The 23,333-nt window shown below is 37.2% G+C and overlaps 3 protein-coding genes across 26 annotated transcripts in view; 1 reads left to right on the plus strand and 2 right to left on the minus strand.

Annotated features, from left to right (window-relative positions):
- LOC113544821 (calcium/calmodulin-dependent protein kinase type II subunit beta) overlaps nt 1-7,168 on the minus strand; it is a 69,790-nt gene extending 62,622 nt beyond the window's left edge. For 20 of the 24 annotated variants that reach the window (XM_026943823.3, XM_026943820.3, XM_026943817.3 and 17 more), the window contains exons 1-2: nt 6,804-7,167; nt 3,910-4,004 (exon numbers count right to left, since the gene is read on the minus strand). In XM_026943823.3, the coding sequence (XP_026799624.1) occupies nt 3,910-4,004; nt 6,804-6,865 (157 nt within the window). In that variant the 5' untranslated portion in view covers nt 6,866-7,167. Of the gene's footprint in view, nt 1-3,909; nt 4,005-6,803 lie in introns of all 24 variants that reach the window. The other 4 variants (XM_053241438.1, XM_053241437.1, XM_053241439.1 and 1 more) reach the window with 1 other exon arrangement.
- A 2,173-nt stretch (nt 7,169-9,341) lies between these two features.
- Nucleotides 9,342-16,907, minus strand: nudcd3 (NudC domain containing 3). The gene is given in 7 exon segments (XM_026943664.3): nt 9,342-10,021; nt 10,109-10,297; nt 11,528-11,623; nt 11,625-11,672; nt 13,818-13,950; nt 15,179-15,534; nt 16,520-16,907. Coding segments are annotated over 7 exon segments (1,131 nt in total). The 5' UTR covers nt 16,718-16,907; the 3' UTR covers nt 9,342-9,910.
- A 1,426-nt stretch (nt 16,908-18,333) lies between these two features.
- mrps24 (mitochondrial ribosomal protein S24) lies at nt 18,334-22,133 on the plus strand. The gene is made up of 4 exons (XM_026943898.3): nt 18,334-18,491; nt 18,857-18,937; nt 19,985-20,096; nt 21,651-22,133. The coding sequence occupies exons 1-4, from the start codon at nt 18,453-18,455 to the stop codon at nt 21,932-21,934; spliced, it is 516 nt and encodes a 171-aa protein (XP_026799699.3). The 5' UTR covers nt 18,334-18,452; the 3' UTR covers nt 21,935-22,133.
- The last annotated feature ends 1,200 nt before the right edge of the window (nt 22,134-23,333 follow it).

The following is a 23,333-nucleotide window of genomic DNA, read 5'->3' on the forward strand; positions in this document are numbered from 1 at the left end:
ACAGGCATTTTTGTTACATCTTGCTACCTCAGACTGATTGAGAATGCGCTCGTGTCTTGATACACTGCTGGGGCTTCTCCATCAGTAGGAGTCAGTAATATTATTTTATCTACCACTCAGAAGCCTCAGATGCCTTCTGGTGATGAGACTGTGGCTCTCCGTCGCCATCAACGCCTCTCATAGTTGACCTCGGCTCAAACATGTATGCCCTAACTCCAAAAACACATGGCATCTTGTCATCTAGGATATCATCCTCGTTAAAGTTGACAGGCGTGGGTGAAGGCGGCAGTGAGAAATCCTCCACAGTTGAAAAAAAGCCAGTTCTCACACTTCTCCATATTTAGCTGGTTCACTGAGATGTTTCGATTTGGCAAGGGTGTGGCGTATCTCAGACACTATCGGCTGTTGTTGTGTAAATCAAGCCCAACTTCCTGTTTCAAAAGGAAATACGTCAACATACAGAATCATATCATGGTTTTCAAGCCATTTCAGGAGGACTTTACAACCCTAACAGCTAATAGGGAAAGTGTTCCTGTTCTCTTCTCCAAAACTGGGTCACTATTTGCTAAGCAACAGAGATCAGTTCAAAAACTGTGAACAATCCTGGTTCAGTCGATTCAATTGAAATTGAGTTTTCAGTCACAGCCATTTTTTTGTGATCTGACTCTAAGCTCAAGCAATCATTTGTGGTTGATGCGGAAAAGGTAGCTGCCTCTCCGATTAACTGCCCAGAAAGACAATTTATATCATAACATTTATTATTTATTATACATTATACACATTATACATATTCTGTTCATCAATACTATTATACAGCCAAGCACATAGGGTCTAAGGCTAAAAAATTCTGGATTAAAAAAATTCTCAGCCATCCAAGAAAAGGTAACATTAAAATTTCATTTTGGGGTTTTGTTTGTACTGTAAAAATATTCAACTGTAAGCAGATACTGTGTTATGATGAAAATTGTGGATTTGGTTTAAGGAAACCAGAATCTCACCAGAATTCATAATGAACATCAGTTTATTAGCAATGCTAAGACACAAAACTAGCTTTCATCCACTGGCACCCACATTTTTTAGCATTTTTGATTTGAGATCCAATGTAAAGCCATTCTGTTAAACATGATATCAAAGCCCACAAAATGGTTGTGTATTTATGTCGTGTGCTGTCTGAAATACATCTGCGTGAGGAATCACTCCAATTACGATAAACATAGCTCCCGCTGATTTGACACAAACTCAAAGTGACGAGCATAGCAGGCTTCATCGTTTCCCCCACGAGCCACAAGCCATGGTCCTGTCAGAACCGATTGCCGATCAAACGATCTTTTTATTAGTGTTTACTCGGCAGCAGTCACCACAATGGCGAAACAATCACAGTAAAGTGACTTCGGCTGGACTAGTATGTAGATTTAATGCTGCCGAACACACTCCAGCGCTACAGGATGGGGGATGCTTTGGAGAAATCCAGGTATCTTATATCTGCACTGCACAGCAAGAGCTTCACACAACATCTATTATGCTGTTTTGATTACGTAAGAGGCGAAGCCCTAAACAATATCACTTTGTGGTGGTAATACTGGTTAATATGCTCGATATAGGCACGTCTGCTCCAGTTTTCTCTGTCCACACTCTGCCCTTAACATCTTCATAGGGTTGTTACAGCGTCATGGTTTCATGGTTGGTCATGGTGTACTGATTAAAATGTGTTTCTGTCTATTACTGTCTCTGCAAACTAAAAATATCTTTTGGCTGTGTGATCTGCTACTGTTGTACACGTTATATTGCTACCTCTGCTTGCATGTTCGTAACTTTTTTCTTTTTTTTTTTTGCTCAGCTTGTTGCCTTTCCTCACAGCCACTCTGTCTCTTTCAGCTTATGACAACAACGTGATCAATACTGACAATGTAAAAGATCTTTCAAAGAAAAAAAGAAAAAATAGTGGATTTGATCCTTTTTTTTTTTTGATCTTTTGGAAAACGCTTTTCCTTCAATTTTCACCACCAGCTTGTGCGTCTTTAAATGGAATTTTTTTAGATTAATACAGTGAAAGTGTGATATTTTTAGACTAGGTTATCCTACTGTGACAAATTTCAAACTGTACCACTTGTTCAATGTGGTGTCACTTTTTTAAGGTTACATAATGATAACACATCTACTCTCACATCACATTATAAATGGTCTGTGTGTGGGCGTGCTCACGCAGTCATGAGCTAAATCAAAACAGGATCCAGTTCCACTCCGAGGTATCGCGCTGAAAATGACAACAACTGAAGCACAGATGGCAATCGGTAGGAATCTGCCACAGGACAAGACTGCGGCATTTTGACCTCCCTACGGCTTGTGGGGATTTACATATGTGTGTTTGTGTCTAATGCTGTACGCTATGCTCCTAATGTCCAGTTATGGTCGCATATGCAGAATGTCTAATGCTGAATTATGACCCTAAACTGTAGGGTGTGTACGCGTGTGTGTGTGATCTTGGTCCAGGCATGTTGGGTTCACAGACAAGCTGTCTGCAGTGTGCCAAGTGCTCAAGCTGCCTCAGCAGCCTGCAGACCATCCCGCACCCCCACTCATAAACCCACACAAACACAAACACACACACTCGCTCACGACCAGCGGGACCCTTAAAGACGCCATCTCAGCCAACACCTATGCTGTCACACTAATGCTGCCTCATCATGTTCGTGGCCTTTATTACAAAAAAAAAAAAAAAAAAATGTTTTCCACCTACCTTGACATTTGCAAATGCAGCATTTGGCTTCTTTGCAGAACAAATTACAAATGTATCAACCAAAAGCAAATTCAGTCCAATTCTGTTCACATCCTTCGAGAGGTTTCAGAAATCAGCTAAACTGCTCTTCTTTCCCATTACAGATAATTCAAAGCATAGCTGACTATACAGTTGATTCATTTGGCTGATAGAACGTAGGTGTGAAACAGTATGAAATTCCTGTTTTAACCTGTTAGAGATGCATCAATACCATTTTTTTTCAAATACACGTTTTTCACGATACTGATAATGAAAGGAGTAACCTACTTTTTATTAAGCAATCAGGGGCTGTGTTAAAAACGAGCACAAGGTGCCATACACTGCAGACCGTGGTGAGCAAGGAGAAAGGAAGAGTGCGTGTCTCAGTGCTCGCTGAACTGAAGTGCTCACTTTACAAGCACCTTTACAGTATGTAAAGTATGTTACTTGATGTAGGATGGAGCTATAATAGCTACTATTGATCTATGATTGGTTTTCAAAGTTTGCAGTCTGCTTTGCTTTGAATGCCATCATTAATCGTGAAATGCGGCATCATTTCATGCCGTCTGTTCATTAGGACGACAACCTATACTACGCTTATTTTATTAGGTCATACATAGTAATATGTAGTATCAGATGATTGTATTGGAGAATTTTTTTTTCCGAGTACAAGTAAATGAGCATGTTATCAGACGGACATTCAATACCAGTATCGGTTTTGGTGCATCCCTAATAACTGTACAAACCCAGTATTGTGCGTTTCAGTAACAGGACATTAAAATATAGTAAGAATTTGGCTGAAGTTATTATTATTTTTTTTTAAGTTTAAACATTTAATAGCATAACATAAGAAAACTGCATTTTCTATAATAGTACAGAATACTGTTAATTCTGTAAGTGTTTCAGATTTCACAGTTCATCATAATAGTAATTCAAAGATTACTGTACAGAATGAACTGAACTATATTGGATGATATAACATGGGCACCTAGACACAGTTCGTCTCTGTGTTTCTTCTGCTGATCATTTCTATTTAGAACAGGAAATATTTCACTAAACCACTCAAACCCAAATAAATACAGCTGGATTTATAATCCTATGGACCAGCTACAACTGGAGGACTACGCAGATCCCTGCATCCATAGTTTACTCACCCCTGGCTGAGAGCTTTTTGGTGTTGATTATTTTGGCAGCATATTCTTGGCCTGTGCACAGCTTGACACACCGTCGCACGACTGAAAAAGCTCCCCTGAAGGAAAAAAAAATACAAGATGAAGAATATTTCACTGGGAAAAAAAAAATCTGCAATCCATTGCTCACAATATGCACTCACAGTCCGCTTGGCTGAAAAAAATTCAAATCAAAATGCCATCAGGGTTTGTGTTCTGAGAAACAATAACTGAACTAAATGAGGCGGTTTCCCTTCTGGAGTCATATAATCAACGGAAAAATAACTTTCATAATAGTGTACGAACAAACCTAACAGCAAACCAAATATATTGGTACCCAGAGTTTTTAGCAATTATGTGAAACGTTACTGAAAGCACAAACAGCTGATGTTTGACATGTAAATCCTCATTATATTTGTTTTGTGTATACATATACCGTATGTCAGACAACTGTTACAGCCTGGGAATAAATCAAAAGAACAAATGCATTTAGTCACACCAGTTCTCACCGAATGTATTCAGAACAGCTGGCGTAACAAACCCTGTTGGGACATCAGCACTAACGCCTGATGTCATCCTTTAGCAGCTAATTTTAGTGCACCTTTCTTCCGTTATACAATACGTGTTGCGCGTCTTGAGTGGTATATCTGCTGTGACTCTGGGGAATAAGTGGCCAGGCCTGTAATATAACACTAAACCCAAAAGCCCACTGGGCTCTCTGGGTTTGCCCTTTAAATCAGAGCTGACCTTGGGAAAAACAAACCTTTAAAGACATTATGGTAAAGCTGTGCTTGCTGATTGACTTGATTTAGGGACTTGAAGAAAAACATACACATACATTAGGCTTTGTTAATCTCATAATATAGCCTTGTTCAACCAGTCCCATCACAGATGCATGAAAATGTATTGTTAAATTCAATCTGGTGGCACTGTACCAAATATAATATAAATCATGCAGAAAAGGCAACTCTTAACCTACTTAACGTAAACGAAGCCTTCCTTGGCCAAGAGCTGGAAAAGCCTGAATCCTGTCTTTTGTGCCAACAGTTTGATAAAATGTGGCCTTCGTTAGCACGTAAGCCAGGCCAACCTGTCACTGAGGAGACACTGAGCTGGATTTGTGCGTCCTGCCTGTCAGGAGATGGAAAAAAAACGACTGTTTGAAGAAGACCAGTCAGTCGGGCTCTGTCAAAGCGAGGTGTTCTGGTTTCACTGGCAGAGGATGCCTCCGAGGCAAGCGTGTACACTTCACTTTCTGAAGAGCATGCACACTCGAGGACAACACGGTCCACTTTAGAAGGGTTTCCTAAACTTGCACCTCTCACTGACAAACAACCACCGTCTCAAAATAAAAATGTGCGATGGTTAAACTAAAACCTACGGTGCATCCAGTTCCAAATGTAATACACTACATTAAGGTAGGACGTACTATTCCCCAGGATTACATGGTTTGGGATTCAAGTGACTGTATGAACTTATGGGACATAACACAACACCATAGTTGCAAATATGGTGAAAATAAGACGTAATTTCATTTTAAGACATAATAATAACAACATGATCATAAATATTCATGAATTTCATTGATATTTATTGATGCTGAATATTATGCATGCTATCAAAATATACCATATTTTACAGTATTTTACATTAAGTAACATGTAGGCTATATTTTGATGTTCTAATAAATTTGTAACACATGCATAATAATCGTAAGTTATCTATAATTATAAATTATCTTCTTCTTTTTTTTTTAAATGCCATGCTTCCTTCATACTTCTGGAATTCTGAGACTTAATTCCAGTGTGAGGACAGAGTTTGGCATCCAGGGATATTTCAGTCACTATTTAATTAACAATTTAAATTTGTCCATTTGTAACTCAGAACAAGCCAAAAACATTTTGTTTTTGTCTCAAAAATTGCTTCTTTTTTCAGAAACAGTGCATTTTTAAAAAAAAAAAAAAAAAAAAATCTCACCCAGGAAGGAGTTATTGCATCATAAAACATAACAGCCTATCATGTTACGATATGCAAATGACGTCACGTCACGTTAATAACTGATTATGAGAGAAAGGGGCGGGTATATATAGGGTTTGGGGTGTTTCTGGATTTTTTGGATGAAGGTAAAGATGTAGGTGTGAGTGTTTTTTTCCCCCTATTGCTTACTAAGAATGAAAAGAACTAAGTTTGTTGATTTTAGCAGCTAAATGATTGTATATTGAAATCAAAGACTCGACACGCAGCCAATCAGAGAGCACGTTCGGTCAGGATGAATTCACCTGGCGCGTTGAGCTCGTGCGCTTTACGTCCAACGCCGCAACAAGCAACTTCATGAACCTTCGGGTTATTACGGTGAGGCTAATAATTCTGGCTAATAATTCAGAAACAAAATAAGGCGAAGAAACGCAATACTAAGTGAGAGAAGAGCGTAAAATCATTCCCTAACGTCAGGGGCCAGGCATTTCTCTCCTCCTCTTCACACTCAGATTATAGACAGCAAACAGCCGCCTTGCTTTTTTTTTTTTTTCACAGCCCCAAATGTCACTCTGTAGCTCTGTGTGTGTGTGTGTGTGAGAGAGAGAGAGAGAGAGAGAGAGAGAGAGAGTGTGTGTGTGTGTGTGTGTGTGTGTGTGTGTCAAGAAACGACAGAGTTCCTAAAATTGACTCGCAACGCTACAAACCCACATAAACACATGAGGCTAATGTAACAGCTAGCCACATAAAGCTTCCCGCTTAGCTTAATGAGCGCTAATGATGTTACTTCACTTTCAGGTCAAGTGAAATCCCTTCAAACCTACCGTAATGACTCTAATACGCGAATAATGACACACAACACCTGCATTTAAAACTCTCAAAACAACATGAAGCACTTGTCTTACTTTCCGAGTTCTTCATAAAGCTGGTATTCGTCGGTAAAGCGTGTACAGGTTGTCGTTGCCATCCTCTCTCTTTCCGTGTCTCTCTCTCTCTCTCTTTCTCGCTCTCTTTCTGTCTCTCTCCTCCTTTTCGGCTTTGTGGATATTATCCGAGATGATATTCCTCCAGGCTGCAAAACTGCCAGAAATGCTTCTGGAAAAATTCTGGCGCTTTGTAATAACTTATATGATTTCTAGAGTTTTTAAAAAAAAGAGGAAAAAAAAGAAAAAAGAAGCGCAGAGCTGTGTGCTGGAGTGAGGGATAAGGCTGGGTGATGAAGTGAGCTCGAGCGCCTTCCAAACCCGCTCACTGAATGCGCGCGCGACTGCAGTACAGTACGTTTTCCGCTGCGCTGTGCAGCACTGAGCTGATACCGCCGCTAGGGGGCGCAGGAGACAACCAGTACATAGCCACTGTGGCAAAGCAACTTCACCTCACGCGACTTTTCTTTACTTTACATTCAGCGGCTGTGTTCGTACAAAATAAATAAATAAATAAATAAAATAGTAGTATTTCTTTTTTTGTTTTTGGCAGCAGCAATATTATCTAAAAAACGTATTATATCGCAATTTCCCCTTCAAAATTCCGACTTATTATCTCAAAACTTTGACTTATTACCTCAGAAATCTGGACTTATCTCCAAATTTTAACTTATTATCTCAAAATTCTGACCTATTATCTCAATATTTTGACTTATTACCTCAGAAATCTGGACTTATCTCCATATTTTAATTTATTATCTCAAAATTCTGACCTATGATCTCAAGATGTTGACCTCAAAATTTTTACTTATCTCCAAATATCAGCTAAATATCTCCTATAACACCAATATCCTATATCTCCTGTTATGACCTGTTATCTCAAAACATTGACTTAGCATCTTAGAATTTTGACGTAGAGTCTCAAAATCTTGATTTATCTCAAAATACAGTCCTGCTCTCTCAAAATTCTGACTATTCTCAAGATGTCAACTTAAAATCTTGACGTGTTATTTCACAATTCTCACCTATTATCTTAAAAAGTAGCCTTAGTATCTCAACATTTCAACTTATCTCAAAATCTTGATGTGTTATTTCACCATTCTCACTTATTATCTCAAAACATTGACTTAGTATCTCAAAATTTCAACTTATCTCAAAATCCTGGCATGTTTTTTCACAATTCTCACTTATTATCTCAAAACGTTGACTTAGCATCTCAAAATTTTGAATTTATCTCAAAATTTTGACGATAGCTCTATACAAGTCAATGCAAATAATGACTTTGCAATTTTTTTTTTAGTTTATCTAGTACATGACCCAAAGCTGTTGATAGCTAAAGATAGCTGTTCAAATATTGTATCAGAAGACATATTTATAGTACACAATCCCTGCTATTCCTGTTAAGCATATACATTTTCCCTATACCATCGAACAAAGTCAATATTCAGTTAGCTATATGATTCCCATTCCCTGTATGAATGGAAGGTAGATCCAAGTGATCAATATCTGAAGATGGAATTAAATGTCGAGGGCTAGCTCATTAACCAATCACAAAAGTTCTTTTAAAAAATATTTGGCATAATATGTTAATATTTTGTTATGCCAAATTAATGTCAAACAATAATAACTGCAAGAAAATAAGTAGAATTTCTGAGATAAGTTAAAAATTTGAGATAGTAAGTCAACATTTTTACACTATAAATCAAATATTTGAGATAATAATTTTTTTAAAAAATCAGATTTTTGACATACTGCTGCTGCCAAAAATAAAGAAAAAATATGTACATTTTTTTGTATTTTTTTCTTTTCTACCTGGTAGAAATGGGTTTCCATGTTGCTCACGTTGCCATCCCAGCACTCCTAGCTCTCCGTATGCGCACCTCACTTTTGTGTGCCCATAAAACTTCTTCATATATTTTAATGCTGGAGACATTTTCTGATCATTAGGCAGCCTATCAATATATGCTACCTATAGTTTTATGCTGATATCGTCACAAGAATAAAGTAGATAAAATAGCACAAAATACTTTTAAACAGTATTGTTTTCCAAAGACCTATAAATGCACTCTGTGGTAAGACAGTTTAATAAGGTAGAACAAATTGTTTCAGTATCTAGAAATTTCTCTCAACTAATGTAGCCATCTTGATTGCTTAGAAAGCCATCATTAAAATCGCTTGAGTTTTCCAGTATTCAAGTGAAGAATATTAGATGAGCACTTGTAGGACTGAGGGATTAAATCAACATGACTGTAGGTTTCATGAGCAGATCCTGACAAAATGTTTAATTTGCTAATTTAAATTGACTTTTATATAGCCAGTGGATTTGACATGTACATGGCAGCTGATAGTCTCCTGGGAGATTCCCTATAATTTGATCATTACTCATTCCCTTGTTCTTCATTTTGATCCTCATTTGTGGATGTGTGTGTCATTCTATAAATTAATATAGGTCATTCTATAAATTCCCCTCAAACAGTATTTCATATATCCGTATATGGAGGACAGTATGAAGGACACATTATTTTTGTAATGTATTTTATTAAATTCAGGCAAACAAAACAAAAATACTGAATGAAAACCAGAAATAAGAGCGAAACCAGAAAGTCCATTAGATGTCAAACTCCTAAATCTGACAAATACTCAACAAGGCCCAAGAACATATGGTGATGCGCAGAACTGCAGGATGACACATATACCCAACCCACTGTAATATCTTGTATACAAGTATTATGTTGTTTACTTATTCTAGAAAATTCTGAAGTGGTTTAGTAGATTTACTTCAGTCAGTTATTTTAGCAAGAACCTATAGAAAGGTATAACCCATATGCCATGTGAATAGATGATGCATTTACTGCAATATCACTGAAATGAAAAAAATAATAATTATATGTCCAGGTCTGACTGAATCCTCACGTCTTTTGGGAAATTGATCTGAGTATTTACAGCTTTAGCAATTCAAATTCTGCAGTGCTGTCATGTTGTCCATCATACCGTAAACGCCAGAGTTGTCAGTGCTTGACGTTTCAGTGTATACGATGCAGACAGATTTTTGGCTTTTCTCTCCCAGCATCTACCAATGATTCTTCAGTTCAAAACTGAACGGCGCTTGGCGGTATGTCGAACATGGACGGATCAAACTGCTGGCCTTTGAACGGCGATCCCTCTGCATCCCAGCCCTTCTTCAGCATGTCGTGAACTTTCTATAGCACAAAAAAAAAACCACAGAAAACTGTCAGCAGTGCAGCCAATTCACTGGCTCTAATGATCTGTGTTCTTTGAAACATTACCAGCTCGTGGCTCTGGGGCTTTCCTTGCAGTTTCTGTTGGTAATCAAAGGTGAGACGGTCCAACACGGCGTGCTCCTCCTCACCCACGGTGGCCATGGAGCGCTCGCGGTTGATCTGGTTTACGTCGATTTCTTGCTCGCCTTTCAGCACGGCGGTCCACCACACCTCCCCGCATTTACTCAGAGACAGCTGGAAGAAGAAAAAAGACAGCACATCATCAGTTAGTCTGAAAATACTCAAACAAATGTCAAAAAATGACTACCAGTAAGTCAAATCAACTAAACTTGTGTAAATCCTGAAGATGTTTTGCTCCTTATATCATTCATCAGTTCTGAATTAAAATGACCTCCGCGATTTAAAGCTTTCATTAAAAGAATTGACAGGGCTGTATTCAGAGTTGAGTTAAGTGTGTGTAGTGAGGATTTAATACCAAAATTGCACACATCAGACCTCAGGCATAACTACAGACTTAAGAGCTATTCAGAGAGTCCAATATGATATTAATTAACAGTATCGTTCTTTTAAAGTATACGAAACAGAGGACATCTGAGGAGACAGCATCTTAATCACACTGCTTATCTCTGTTTATGGCCACGTCTTTATGGAAAATTTACTTTCCATAAAATGAGCATAGCAGATGAGTGCTCGGTCAGATTGTTCTTCAAACCGTGGGCACATTTTCATTACATGAAAGTGGATCAAATCAACAAAAACACTGCCATTATTTATTTGACAACTCAAAATAGCGTATTAAATACATTTTACATATTATTTCATGACCTTGATTTAATATCTCACGGCTTCATTAAGTTTTGCACAAAACTTACTGTTGGAGCACAATATAAAAAAATAAAATGTAAAATAGTAAGATGTGCTGGATCAAGTGCTATTTAATAAGCTGATAAATCACAAGGATTAAACTAAATTAAATTTGTGGTGATTAATGTGACAATTACTGACTATTCATGGACACATACTGGTAATATACTAGACCTCTATTAGATCGTATTAACCTTTTGTCATTTTTAAATTGTCTCTTGCTTTTATGTTACATCATATTATATTTGACAGCAATGAAAAAAATGCTTTCAAAACTGCTGATTTTTTTGGGCTTCTTGTGTTTAAAGGCAGTGATCTAGATGCTCTTGAAAGGGCCCTGTCTCAGATGCTTCTACCCAAGAAAAATCTGGCAACCTCAGAGACATGGACTACACACAGATAATTTGCATAATTTGAACGGGGTGCCCAGAATATCTCCTTATGTACTTGTGTAACCCATCTCTGAATACACATAAGCTTCCCCACATAAACACTGACACAACTTTTGGACTTAAGTCACCAGCTTTGAATAGAGTCAGTTACTTCTCTGACTGGTGACATAGTAACAGATCATGAACATCATCTAAAAATAATTCTCACCAGCACACAGTGGCCAGGTTCCAGACTCCACAGAGAATTCTCTGCGTTGATTTTGTGTGTGAACTCGCCTTCCATCAGGACTTTTTCGGACGCTCCCCTCCTTCACTGCCACACGCACGCCACCAACCTGAAGACTGACAGACACCTGCACACACAAAGAGAACGAATCCGTGCTGATGACGATGAGCAACAATGGCTCGATGCTGAGGAGTTTATTTTAAGAGGGATTTCAACTGATCCCTTTGAGAGACTGAGAAATTATCTAAGTGGGCTCAAGCTAATTTGGGGTCATTATCAATGCTGAAGTGGGCTTTCTGCACAGATGGTCATTACCATATGAATTTGTATATGAATAACTAAGACTGTGAGCGATTCTTTTATGACTGTTGGTCTGAAATTAACGCGCAAAACCCAGGTGATGAACGTTTAACCGTTTTGAATATTTCTGTGCATAAAATTTTGGAGTATTGAATGCTTACAGCTGTAAATCTTATTTAAAATCTTATAATTTATTTACAGTCACATTGTTACCTAGCTCAGTTATCTGAGCTTTGCACAATTAATAACAATGTCAGTTTAACCTGGAAGTATATTAACAAAACAAAACAAAACAAAACTACTTATTTCACCACATAAGTATTCACACACTGGCACTCAGCCATGATACTAATAGTCACAGGTTATTGAATGGCGCAAAAGCACTAATAGTCTCATTTTACTAAACCTTTAGTAAGCTGATCGTGTCATACAGCCTCAATAAAAAGTCTACACACCCCTGTTAAAATGTCAGGTTCTTGTGATGTAAAAAAAAAATGTAACCAAGTTAAACCATATCAGAAACCTTTATTGTGATGTTGCAACATATAAAAATCAACCAGAACACAAACAACCAGAACACCCTCTTATAATTGGGAATGTGGCAGCATTCAGAATCAAACTCATGTTAAGTACTAATTTGTATACACCTGCCATCAATTAAAGTTACTGATTAACCCCAAATAAAGTACAACTTTTCCTATAGGATTTTCCTGACATCGTCCTGGTAACACCCAACTGGAAAAGTCATGGGCCGCAAAAAGCTTACAAAGCAGGTACGGGATCTCATTGTTGAAAAATAGCAATCAGGAGAAGGTTACAAAAAATTTCCAAGGCATTGGATACACCATGGAACACTGTAAAGACAATAATCAACAAGTGGAGAAAATATGGCACAAGAGTGACACTACTAAGAACAGGACGTTCCTTCAAAATCGATGAGAAGACCAGGAGAAAATTGCCTACAGCAACATTAAAAGAATTGCAGTAATTTCTGACAAGTACTGGTGGATCCCTACATGTGACAACAATCTCCTGAATTCTTTATATGTCTGGGCTACGGGCTAGGGTGGCAAGATGGAAGCCTTTTATTAAAAAAAAAAACATCCAAGCCTGACTAAAGTTTACAAAAAAAAAAAATACATCCAATCTCCCAAAACCATGTGGCATAATGTGTTATGCTCTGATGAGACCAAAGTTGAACTGTTTGTCCATGAAACCAAAAGATATGTTTGACGCAAAAAAAAATAAAAAATACACCACAGCACATCACCAAAAGGACTACCATCCCCACGGTGAAGCATGGAGGTGGCAGCATCATGCTTTGGGGATGCTTTTCTTTAGCTGGAATTGGAGCTGTAATGTAAAGTTTTGGCTTCACCAAAACAAGATCAAGGTTTTGGAATGGCCCAGCCAGAGTCCAGATCTAAATCCAACTGAAAATTGAAGAGGGCTGTGCACAGGAGATGCCCAGCTAATCTGACAGAATTAGAATGCTCTTGCAAGAAAGAATGGCAAAATATTACTAAAGCAAGATGATGACGCTGGTGTCCCTGGTGGTCTAGTGGCTAAGGATCCTGTGATCTCACCATCACAGCCCGAGTTTGGACCAACCCAGCCACTGGGAGTGTACTCTCAGTGCCGGTCCCAAGCCCGGATAAAATGGGAGGGTTGCGTCAGGAAGGGCATCTGGCATAAAAAACCTGTGCCAAATCAAACAGGCGGACCAATGATCCACTGTGGCGACCCCTAATGGGGGCAGCCGAAAGAGCAACAACAAGATGACGCTGATTGACTCTTTTTTGACATGATTTATCTTGGTTTCATTTTTACATCACAAAAACCTGCCATTGGGTGTAGACTTGTATGTAGTCTTTTTATATCCACTGTACATGTTACACCACAACAGTGGATCTTAAGGCTCGATATTTAATTACGCTATTATGATACTAACAAAAACGTGGCTGTAAGGTACCTGTCTGCCCTTGACGATGCTCGGCGGGACAAAAACCCGAACTTCCACATCAGAGTAGTCCTGTGACCAGCTGTAATTTTCTCTGACAGCACCGTTGTAGCTATCTGGGTTTGCCTGGAAACTGACCTGGCCACTGCAAAACAAACCACATTTCAAATAGTAACAGGTTTAAACACTACTGAACTGTGTGCTTAGTGTCTTATAACACAAACTATAATTATGTTTATATACAGTATGGCTATATTTTTGTACAACTCTGAGAGCTATTATATATATTCACAATTTCTTACGCGTGTCATACAAACCACCAGGTCCAATGATCTACTATCATGGAGCGTTAGTTCTTCATTCATCAAACACGAATGCACAATTAGACCCTGTTCATATGTATTATTGCAGAATATATAATATAAATTGAAGTCATTTACTTTATATAGGCTAATTGCTATTTCCCTCAAACCGTGTGGTGGACTGGGAAACACCTTGAAAACATTCAAAATGATGAAAAATCTTTTTTTTAAACCTATAATATGTTTGCATTTTCATCAAAACAATATGGAAATATTTTTATTTAAGCAGGATGTCTGAAAAGCCTGAGGATCGACATAGTTTTCATATTCTTATATCTACTGTATATATCCTATTTACTGTATATAAAATTAATTTAAACCAAATCTATATATAGTAGGGGTGTAACCCAATACCACTACAGTTGGCATCATAAGTCTCATATGTATATAAAACTGACTTTACACAAATGAACCAGTTCAAAAGTTTACATACTTTTGTAAACTTTGATAGTTTAACTTTGATAGTTTAACTAACTTCCTTTGATAGTTAATACTGTGTGTTGTTTCCTGGATGATCAACGACTGTTTTTATGTTTTGTGATTGTTGTTCATGAGTCCCTTGTTTGTCCTGAGACATTAAACTACCCACTGTTCTTTACAAAAATTCTCCACATACTGCATATTCTTTGCTTTTCCAGCAACTTCTGCATATTTGACCCCTTTCCAACAGTGGCTATATGATGTTGAGATCCATCTTTTCATACTGAGGGACTCATACGTATCAATTACAAAAGGTGCAAACATTCATTGATTCACAATACATTAAGAGCTGGGGGATGTAAACTTTTGAACAGGGTGATTGGTGTAAATTGTTATTATTTTGTTTAAAGATCTTATTTTTTTCATTTAGTCCTGCCCTTCAGAAGCTACATAAGATATTTACATGTTTCCCAGATGGCAAAATAATAACACTAATACAACAATAACAATAATTTACACCTATCATCCTGTTCAAAAGTTTACGCCCCCTACTTACGCCTTATAAATAAAACTTACAAATAAAACACTTACGACGCAGCTGCAGAAGAATCTGAACCGGCTGCCGGTGCAGGTGCAGATGCTGCAGACGCAGATGCTGCAGATGCTGCAGATGTTGCAGACGCAGGCGCTGCTGTTGGTTGTTCGCTCTCTGCAGGCTGCACTTCGGCTTCATTTCCATCTGCAGACGCTGCACTTGCAGGTACTTGCTCTGTGGACGAAGCTTCAGCGGATATCGATTCCTGTGCGGGTTCTGCAGGTCCTGCAATTTCTGGCTGCGATTGAACTTCGATTTCCTCCACTACAGGGGGAACAACTCGGGCTTCTTCGGCCAGCTTCATCGCCCTCTCTCTGTCCTGCACTGCCAGCTTCTCGAACAACTTAAAGGTCTGGAGAAATGGGTGAAAGAGGGAGCTTTCACATTTATATACATTCAGTAATAATAATAACAAGGTTCAAGGTTCAAGGTTCATCACATACATGTGATGTATTAATGTAGCGAAATGTTTTTCCTTAGTGCCTCGACCCACAGTGATACATAATAAAACAGAATATAATAAAAGCAGAATTTAATGAATAAATTAGACAAATAAAATAGAATAGAATCTAGTAGACAAAATATAGACGTTATATATAAAAATATATTTAGCAGCTTTTAGAGGAGTGTAGTGTGCAAACAACAACAACCTGGAAGTGACAGGACTGAATTCACAACCAAATATAATATTTTATGGCAGCTTGAACTGGGCTTCAAACTAACAAGGACAATTCGGATCACAGTAATGTGGTGAAGCTTTCTGTAAGGAGACATTAATTAACATTTATGGAAGGAGTCTCCAGTGTCAGTAAGTTTTCCACCAGGAAAAAGTGTTTTTTTTTAGTTTTTTGGTAACACAACGAGCAGCATTTTGTTGTCTTAACTTGAGAGAAGTGAGAAAAAAAAAAAACCAGAGGCTGGTAAGGAAATGGATTTTTAGAGCTGCTCTAAGGTAAGTGATAACAGGTACTACCTTTCTAGTCCCTAGACCCTCCACTAAATTCAATGTAACTATAAACAGATAAAAACCATGACTTGTTCAGTAATAAACTGGATTGAAAATGGAATGATTGGCAAATTGCTGTAGTGTAAGAGAAAGAAAACAGAAATAGCAGTCTTTAATGAAGCAGAGAAACAACATCAGAAACAGGCTACACCAACCAAACTTATTCCTTACTACTGATTCATCTGGACTAGCTGTAAATCATGCCTTGTGTTATTGGGTTGTTATATATGTTTGTAGTATGAAATATTACTAATCTCTGTGAGCTGATCTCGCATGACAGGTGGCAATAAACAAAGCAGAAAGTTCTTTTCTGCAGAGCCAGGACTGTTACCTTTAGCACCATTTTCTCTGCCACTCCAGGTGGGAACCCCATTTTGTCATTGGGGCTAGTCAGCAGGCGATAAAAGTCTGTCTTTCTGTACAAAAATCCAAAATAGATCTGCAGAAAATTCTGTATGTTTCCAACATGCTGCAAGATTCCCAGCAATGCGTTGTCATACAACTCTGTCATTTCCAACGGCGAGGACATTGCAAAAAAAAAAAAAAAAAGTTCCCTAACCAACACAGATATTTTTTTAATAATTATAAAAATAAATAAATAAGCAAGCAAATCCTAAAATGAACGTTAGGACTGTTTTATCTGCTGAGACAAACAATAACACACTGACAGGCTCATGGAAAATACCAGACCATCAGCAGGAAATGGGATTACCGACGACTTCCGGTTTCACCAAAACAAAATAAAAGTCTAACTAAAACGGTCACTTTTAATTGTAAATACAGCTGTTTATTTCATAACACGCAGATGTGTAGAGACCTTGATATCAAAGCTTGAGCCATATGAGCTATTTAAGGAAAAGAATATGATATGATGTGTTGGGAAAATAATCAACAAGTGGATTATTTTCCTATAACAGCATGCTCTGAAGTTTGATTATTTTTTTTATTTCTTTTATACCACATCAGTTTGTCAGTTTGTCAAAGACTGCAATTTTAACTGTTTAAACGACACGTTGTGCTTTTTAACCATTTGTAGTTACATTTAGTTCCTGTTATCACTTACATTATAGCAGCTGTACAGAGTCATTTTCTCACCAACATACAAACCATCAGATAACCATTAAAACCCTTTACCATTATTGGTCCTGAATGGTATCCGCTAGACATAACATGCCACCAACAGAAGGCAACAAATTACAAGTAGAGACCCACAGGGACCATTAGAGTTTCCATTAAACCAAAACAATTCCCATTATAACCATTAAAACCATTACAAATTCTATGACGGGTTCTATTTTTTTCCCCAGCAGGACAGCCTCTCTTTTTTTTTTCTTTATTGAAGTTAATAAGACTATACGTGTATATATATATATATATATATATATATATATATATATATATATATATATATATATATATAATCTGTGTATATAATCTGTGTATATACACACAGATTGTCATGTTACAGGAAACCAGAAAGCACAAAGTCCTCTGTCCAATGACTGTCCAGTTCTTAAATAATACAAATGCAGAACAAACACATATTTATATAAATAAGCATATTCACAGACATATAGACTCTTTAGAGTGACAGATGCACTTTGTAGGTATACTCACTGTAGCTCGTCTATTGCTTTACTGTTTATCAGTCCCTATCTACCCTGTGCATTAATAACATAGCATAACATAGAGAACATAGCCAGGGAGATGTATCTAATAAACTTTGGCAATGTAGTAGAAAATACTAGTACAACTTGCATGGGATTTGTAATGTCTGTAATATCACAGATGCTAATAAAACCCCAACTTAGATAGAGGTGAGAATCTCAACAATCCATTGACTGATGGTGTGGACAAAATGCCTGTTGTTAAGAAAATGTTTAATAATTTTAGATACTTTGATAATAATAATAATAATAATAATAATAATAATAAAATATTCGTGGACTGAAAAGGACAGGATAAAGAAAAAATTGCTAAGAAAATTGATGAATTTGGAAAAGAGCCTTTCTGAATTTTGTATTTCTGTACAATCCGGTAGGTGGCAGTAATGAGCTAACTCATTTGAACAGACGCACTTACAGAGAACACGAGCCAGAAACCGGTTTTGTTTTTCTTCCCCTTCGCGTTGACGCTCCACACTGTATATACCAGACCAGTCCAGGCGGTGGCGGTAATGCACCGCCAATAGACGTTACAAGAAGAAGAAGAAGAAGAAGAAGAAGAAGAAGAAGCGTCAGTCCGGAAATGTAAACGAAGCCAAAATGGCGGCGTCCTTGAGCAGACAGGGAAGAATATTATCTGTAAGCACGCGTTTATTTTATAGTTTGGTAATTAATAAAATTTTGTGTTTAATGTTTTCTTTATACATTAATGTATTTGTTTACTGTTATTGTGTGACGCCTTGTGTGTCTTTTTGCCTCTGAACTGAAATGAAAACGTGTAGCCTGGTGACAGGGGTTGAGTCCTAAATGTCTCTCTATTCTCTATACTAGTGCACTACACGTTACTAGGACGCAATGAGTTTTTACACTCTACGTAGTGCACTTTAGCTCATTAGGGAGTCATTTGGGATACAGCCGGTGTGTTACCAAGCCGCTATTTATTCAGACTTGATAATTATTTCTTCATATTAATAAATTTTTTGTATATGTTTATAAATGTTTAGATTGCTTGTAACCAGCTGAATCCTGCAGCTTGTCTCAGTGCTGGATCAAGGAGCATAAACACCAGTGCAGTTTGCTATAAGGTGGGTAAAGTTGTCTCATTATGACATAACTCCATTATTATTGGCACCCATTATGAAAATGAGCAAAAATAATATGAAACATTTCTATTTCAAGTTTAAAAGAAAATGTTTGTGAACACTAGAGTTTTATTAACACAATGTGTTTTTCTTAAGAAGTGCCATTTCTTTCTGTTTTCAAAAATATTGGCACCCATACAATTACTGAGTTGTGATGTGTTCTCTGGAGAGAATTACAGCAATGTGCATCTTCCTGTTATTTCTGACAGGGTTGAACATTCTCTCAGAGGGTCTCAGACCCTTCTCCACGCAGAACAAGTCCGTTATGTTCTTAGGTTTGCACATGTAAATGCACTCTTTCATTCGGAGAATGTGTTTCAGTAGGGTCTTATTAGGGGTCCAAGCACCAAAGATGTGGGAAACCTATTGTATTTACTTATTTATTTTAAGATAAATCTGTAGCCAAGTCTCTACCCTCCTGGCAGAGGCAACCAGGTTTTGTGCTATATCTTGGAATTTACCAGAATTCATGATGCCATCAGTCTTCAGTCACCTCTGAAGCATCATTATGTGTTGTAGGTAGTATGCACATCAATCCAATATTTGGCAAAGGTTTAACTTTTTCTATTATGACTCCTGATTGTGCTTAATTTTATTTGTTTTTGAGTGTAAACACTATTGTTTAACAAAAAAAAATTCATACAAGAATTATTTTGGTGCTTTGAAAAACATTTTTTCGAGTGGAAAGTTTGAATTCATGTTTATTGTATACAACCAGTTTTAGCCAGTTTATTTGAAAGGTGCCAATAATTTCGGACTGTATATTGTGATTTTGCCTTAACTGGAAGACAAAATATAATAGTTACTTCTTATTGCAGTAGTCAGAGTTTCAGTGGCTGCTGTGGTAAATTGTGTAAATAGTGTGTAATGTAACAGTGTGACTTTTTTCGCCATGAAGGTTTCAGAGTATCTGTTGCTCAGTGTGAGTCAGTGTCCAAAACCTGATATCGAGTTTCTACTTAACTGAGCCGTGTTCTTCTGAATTTGCAGAACCGTGCAGCCCGCATTCGGGTGGGTAAAGGAGACAGACCAGTGACTTATGAACAGGCCCTGCACCCGCACCACATAGCTCATAGGAAGGGATGGCTCTCACAACACACAAGTAAGTCACATTTCTTCAATCAGGCCTGGTTTCACTTCTGAATTTCATGTCATGGATGTGCATATCATTTACATAAAACTAGTAGGTAACTGCAGTGTGAGGATGAAGAAAAGGAAGATTTACTAATAGCCACATGCTCTTGACAACAAGAAAAATAATGTTAAAATAAATTTCTTTATGATTTATGCAGTTACTTTTTTACACAATGTGAACTGAGTCATATTAGTACGTAGTAACTTGCTATGTACTTGCTTGACAGTACTGTGTTAAGCTCGTTGTGCATCAGAAGATAAACTGATGAAACAGCCCTTAAGGGTATGACTAGGATTCACCTAGAAACAGGAAGGAGAAGTTACAGATGGCACAATAAGAACAAGAACAAACACATGACACACAGGACACTATTTCCAATCATAAGGTGTGTGTGTGTATATATCTATATCTATATATATCATTATAGACAGACGAGATCACATGAGATGGATGTCCTAAAAAATACCTGGATCAATTTGATATTAAATTTAAAATCTACAAATAATGTTTGATCAAATAAAATTGATCAGATGCCCTTTTTTTCAGAAAAATATAAGTACCGATGGAATCTCAGTATACATTGTTTACATACTGTGTTTTAAAGATGTTTAATTGCAAGTGTTGAGGAATAATTGGACCAGAAAAGAAAAGGACACAGGACAGTACAGGAAACATATCATCCATGATGAAAACCATGAACATACTAACGTACCATCTTAATGTGCTCCTGTAGTGTTTGTTTTGCATCAGAAGTTTTCAGTACTGTTGAAAAGAGAAAAATATGTACATAAGTCTTTGTGTCAGATTATGAAGATTTGTGTATCCATGCAGAATTGTTTAAAAGAGAATTGGGAAGCACTTTAACACACACACGTGGTCAGTCTGTATGAAGAGAACCCTGGTGCATTTCCTCTTGGTGTGTGTTGTTTAGGCAAGGAGACGACACAGCAGACTGGTTCACAGAGAACTGTAGAGTGGTTCAATTCCAGTAAGAAAGTGATACAGTTCTGAATCAAAGTGACTGCAGGAAGTGAACCAAACATGCAGTGCATTTTGGGTTGCTTGTGACTTTTTTGTTTTGTAGATGTAAGCTACTAAACTGAGCCAAAGGGCAGAAAAGCAATAGTGTTCTGGACTGATGAGCAAAAAGACAAAAATCACTGGACATGATACACAAAATGTTCTAAACAGTGTGTTCTCTGTTCTTGGGTGATTTTGTACAGTGAGTATAAATATCACAAAAGGTTTGTTTCCATTGCCATATTTCTGACTAATGAATAAAAGAGTTTTAGAAATACGTTTTCAGACCTGCACACGCCCCAGTTTTTCATTTCGTTTAATTATGTACAAACTAAACGAAATGAAATAGTGAACCAAATGTATCAGTTTTGCTCTGATTCAGCAAGAGCTAATAGGTATGAAAGCATAGAAGAAACGATTTTTTTTATTCTAATGAACTTTAGTGCTAAATTTTTTCGACAATGTTTTTTTTTTTATGTTTACCACTTTGTCCTCCCGTAGGTAACCTCCAGGGAGAAGGAGGTGCTGCAGAGCGGGCTGTAGAAGACATGTTCATCCGCCGTTTCATCTTTGGCACGTTTCACGGATGTCTTGCTAATGAACTGGTTATCAAGCGCAGAGGCAACATGCTGATCATCTGCGCTTTGATGCTGCAGAAACTCCAGCCTAATAAATATTATTTTCTTATCGGCTACACAGAGGAGCTGCTCTCACACTTCTACAAGTGTCCTGTAAAGATGGAGATACAGACGCTGGAAGATAAAACTGTCTACAAGTATCTCTAAGACCCTGGAGGGAGAATTGGAACAGCTGTTAATACTCTTTGGTATAAAGCTAAATATCATGCGAATGTAAAGTATGTAATTAAAAAAATTTCCATGCTATTACTTGCCTCAGTGTTTTCAGGTATATCAGTTATGACGAACTTCAAAATACAACAGCTCCATTTAAAAAAAAATGAGAATAAAGGGGAAAATACAACAATCAGTATCATGAGAACTGGTACATTTTTGCAAAAATATTGTTGAGAGAATTTCCTCAATTGTTGTGCTAAATATCAGATTTGGCATGTGGTAAAATGAAGGGGAAAATCAATATAGTTTTGAATTTAAATATAAATTGTGATTGCATTATATTATATATAATTTATTTATATATATATATATATATATATATATATAATATATATATTGCATTATATAAGTATTCACCCCCATTGCTGTGAAACATCTAAATTAGCTCATCAGAAGTCACATAATTAGTTGAATGGAGTCAACCTGCGTGCAATTAAAGTGTCACATGATCTCAATATAAAGACCCAAGAGAGTGTGACAGAGATCCACCTTCCAACAGCACACTGACAGTGAGCATTCTGCCTAAGCAAGCTACACTGGAGTGGTACAAAACCAAGAGCCTCAGTGTGTTGAAATCGCCCAGTCAAAGCCCAGACCTCAATCTGATTGTGAGTCTGTACTGTATCTGACTTGAAAATTGCTTTTCATAGACAGTTCTATACTCTATCTGACAGAGTTGAGAGGAATGGGCAAAATTATCAAGATCCAGATGTGCAAAGATGATGAGAGAAGACTTGCAGGTGAAATTGCAATGAAAGATGGTTTTACCAAGTAACTGAGATGTCGTTTGTACTGACTTAGACTTGTCTCAGACTTATTGCCGTTTGTACTCACAATCCAAGAGTTTGATTGTGTGCATGCAAAAAGAAAACACAGCAAAGTTTGGCAAGAAGTAATTTCTTTTTCTTGAAAACCTAGCCTCACTGGCACAATACACAAATTAAGACAACTACTTGAAGTAAAAGCTTGGCCTCAAAGAGGATTTGATGGTTTTCGGTTTCAATCATGACTCAGTCTTGCTTTCATTTGGACTCAATCTTGACTAGTCCTGGTCCTGGACTGGACAATGGCAGTCTTGACTACAGCCTTATTTGATATATTGTATAAATCAAAATTTGAAAAATGTCATTACAGTCCATTTCATTCCAGATTATACAGCGCTACAAAATCTGCAAAAGTTCAAGGGAGGATTAATACTTAAGCAAATCACTAGTTCAATTGTATCTTTTTATACCATTTTTTTAAAAGAAATGCAGTATTGTCATAGATCAAGTAATTTAAAAAAAAATCACTTTATGCCATTAGTTAAAAACAATCATGATTTGCAATA

The sequence above is a fragment of the Pangasianodon hypophthalmus genome, chromosome 17 (genome assembly GCF_027358585.1).
Source record: "Pangasianodon hypophthalmus isolate fPanHyp1 chromosome 17, fPanHyp1.pri, whole genome shotgun sequence".
Classification (NCBI taxonomy): domain Eukaryota; kingdom Metazoa; phylum Chordata; class Actinopteri; order Siluriformes; family Pangasiidae; genus Pangasianodon; species Pangasianodon hypophthalmus.

Coding starts and splice junctions, on each gene's coding strand:
- mrps24 (XM_026943898.3), top strand. CDS start 18,453: ATGGCGGCGTCCTTGAGCAGACAGGGAAGAATATTATCT. Junction 18,492..18,856: donor GACAGGGAAGAATATTATCT/GTAAGCACGCGT, acceptor ATAAATGTTTAG/ATTGCTTGTAACCAGCTGAA. Junction 20,097..21,650: donor ATGGCTCTCACAACACACAA/GTAAGTCACATT, acceptor GTCCTCCCGTAG/GTAACCTCCAGGGAGAAGGA.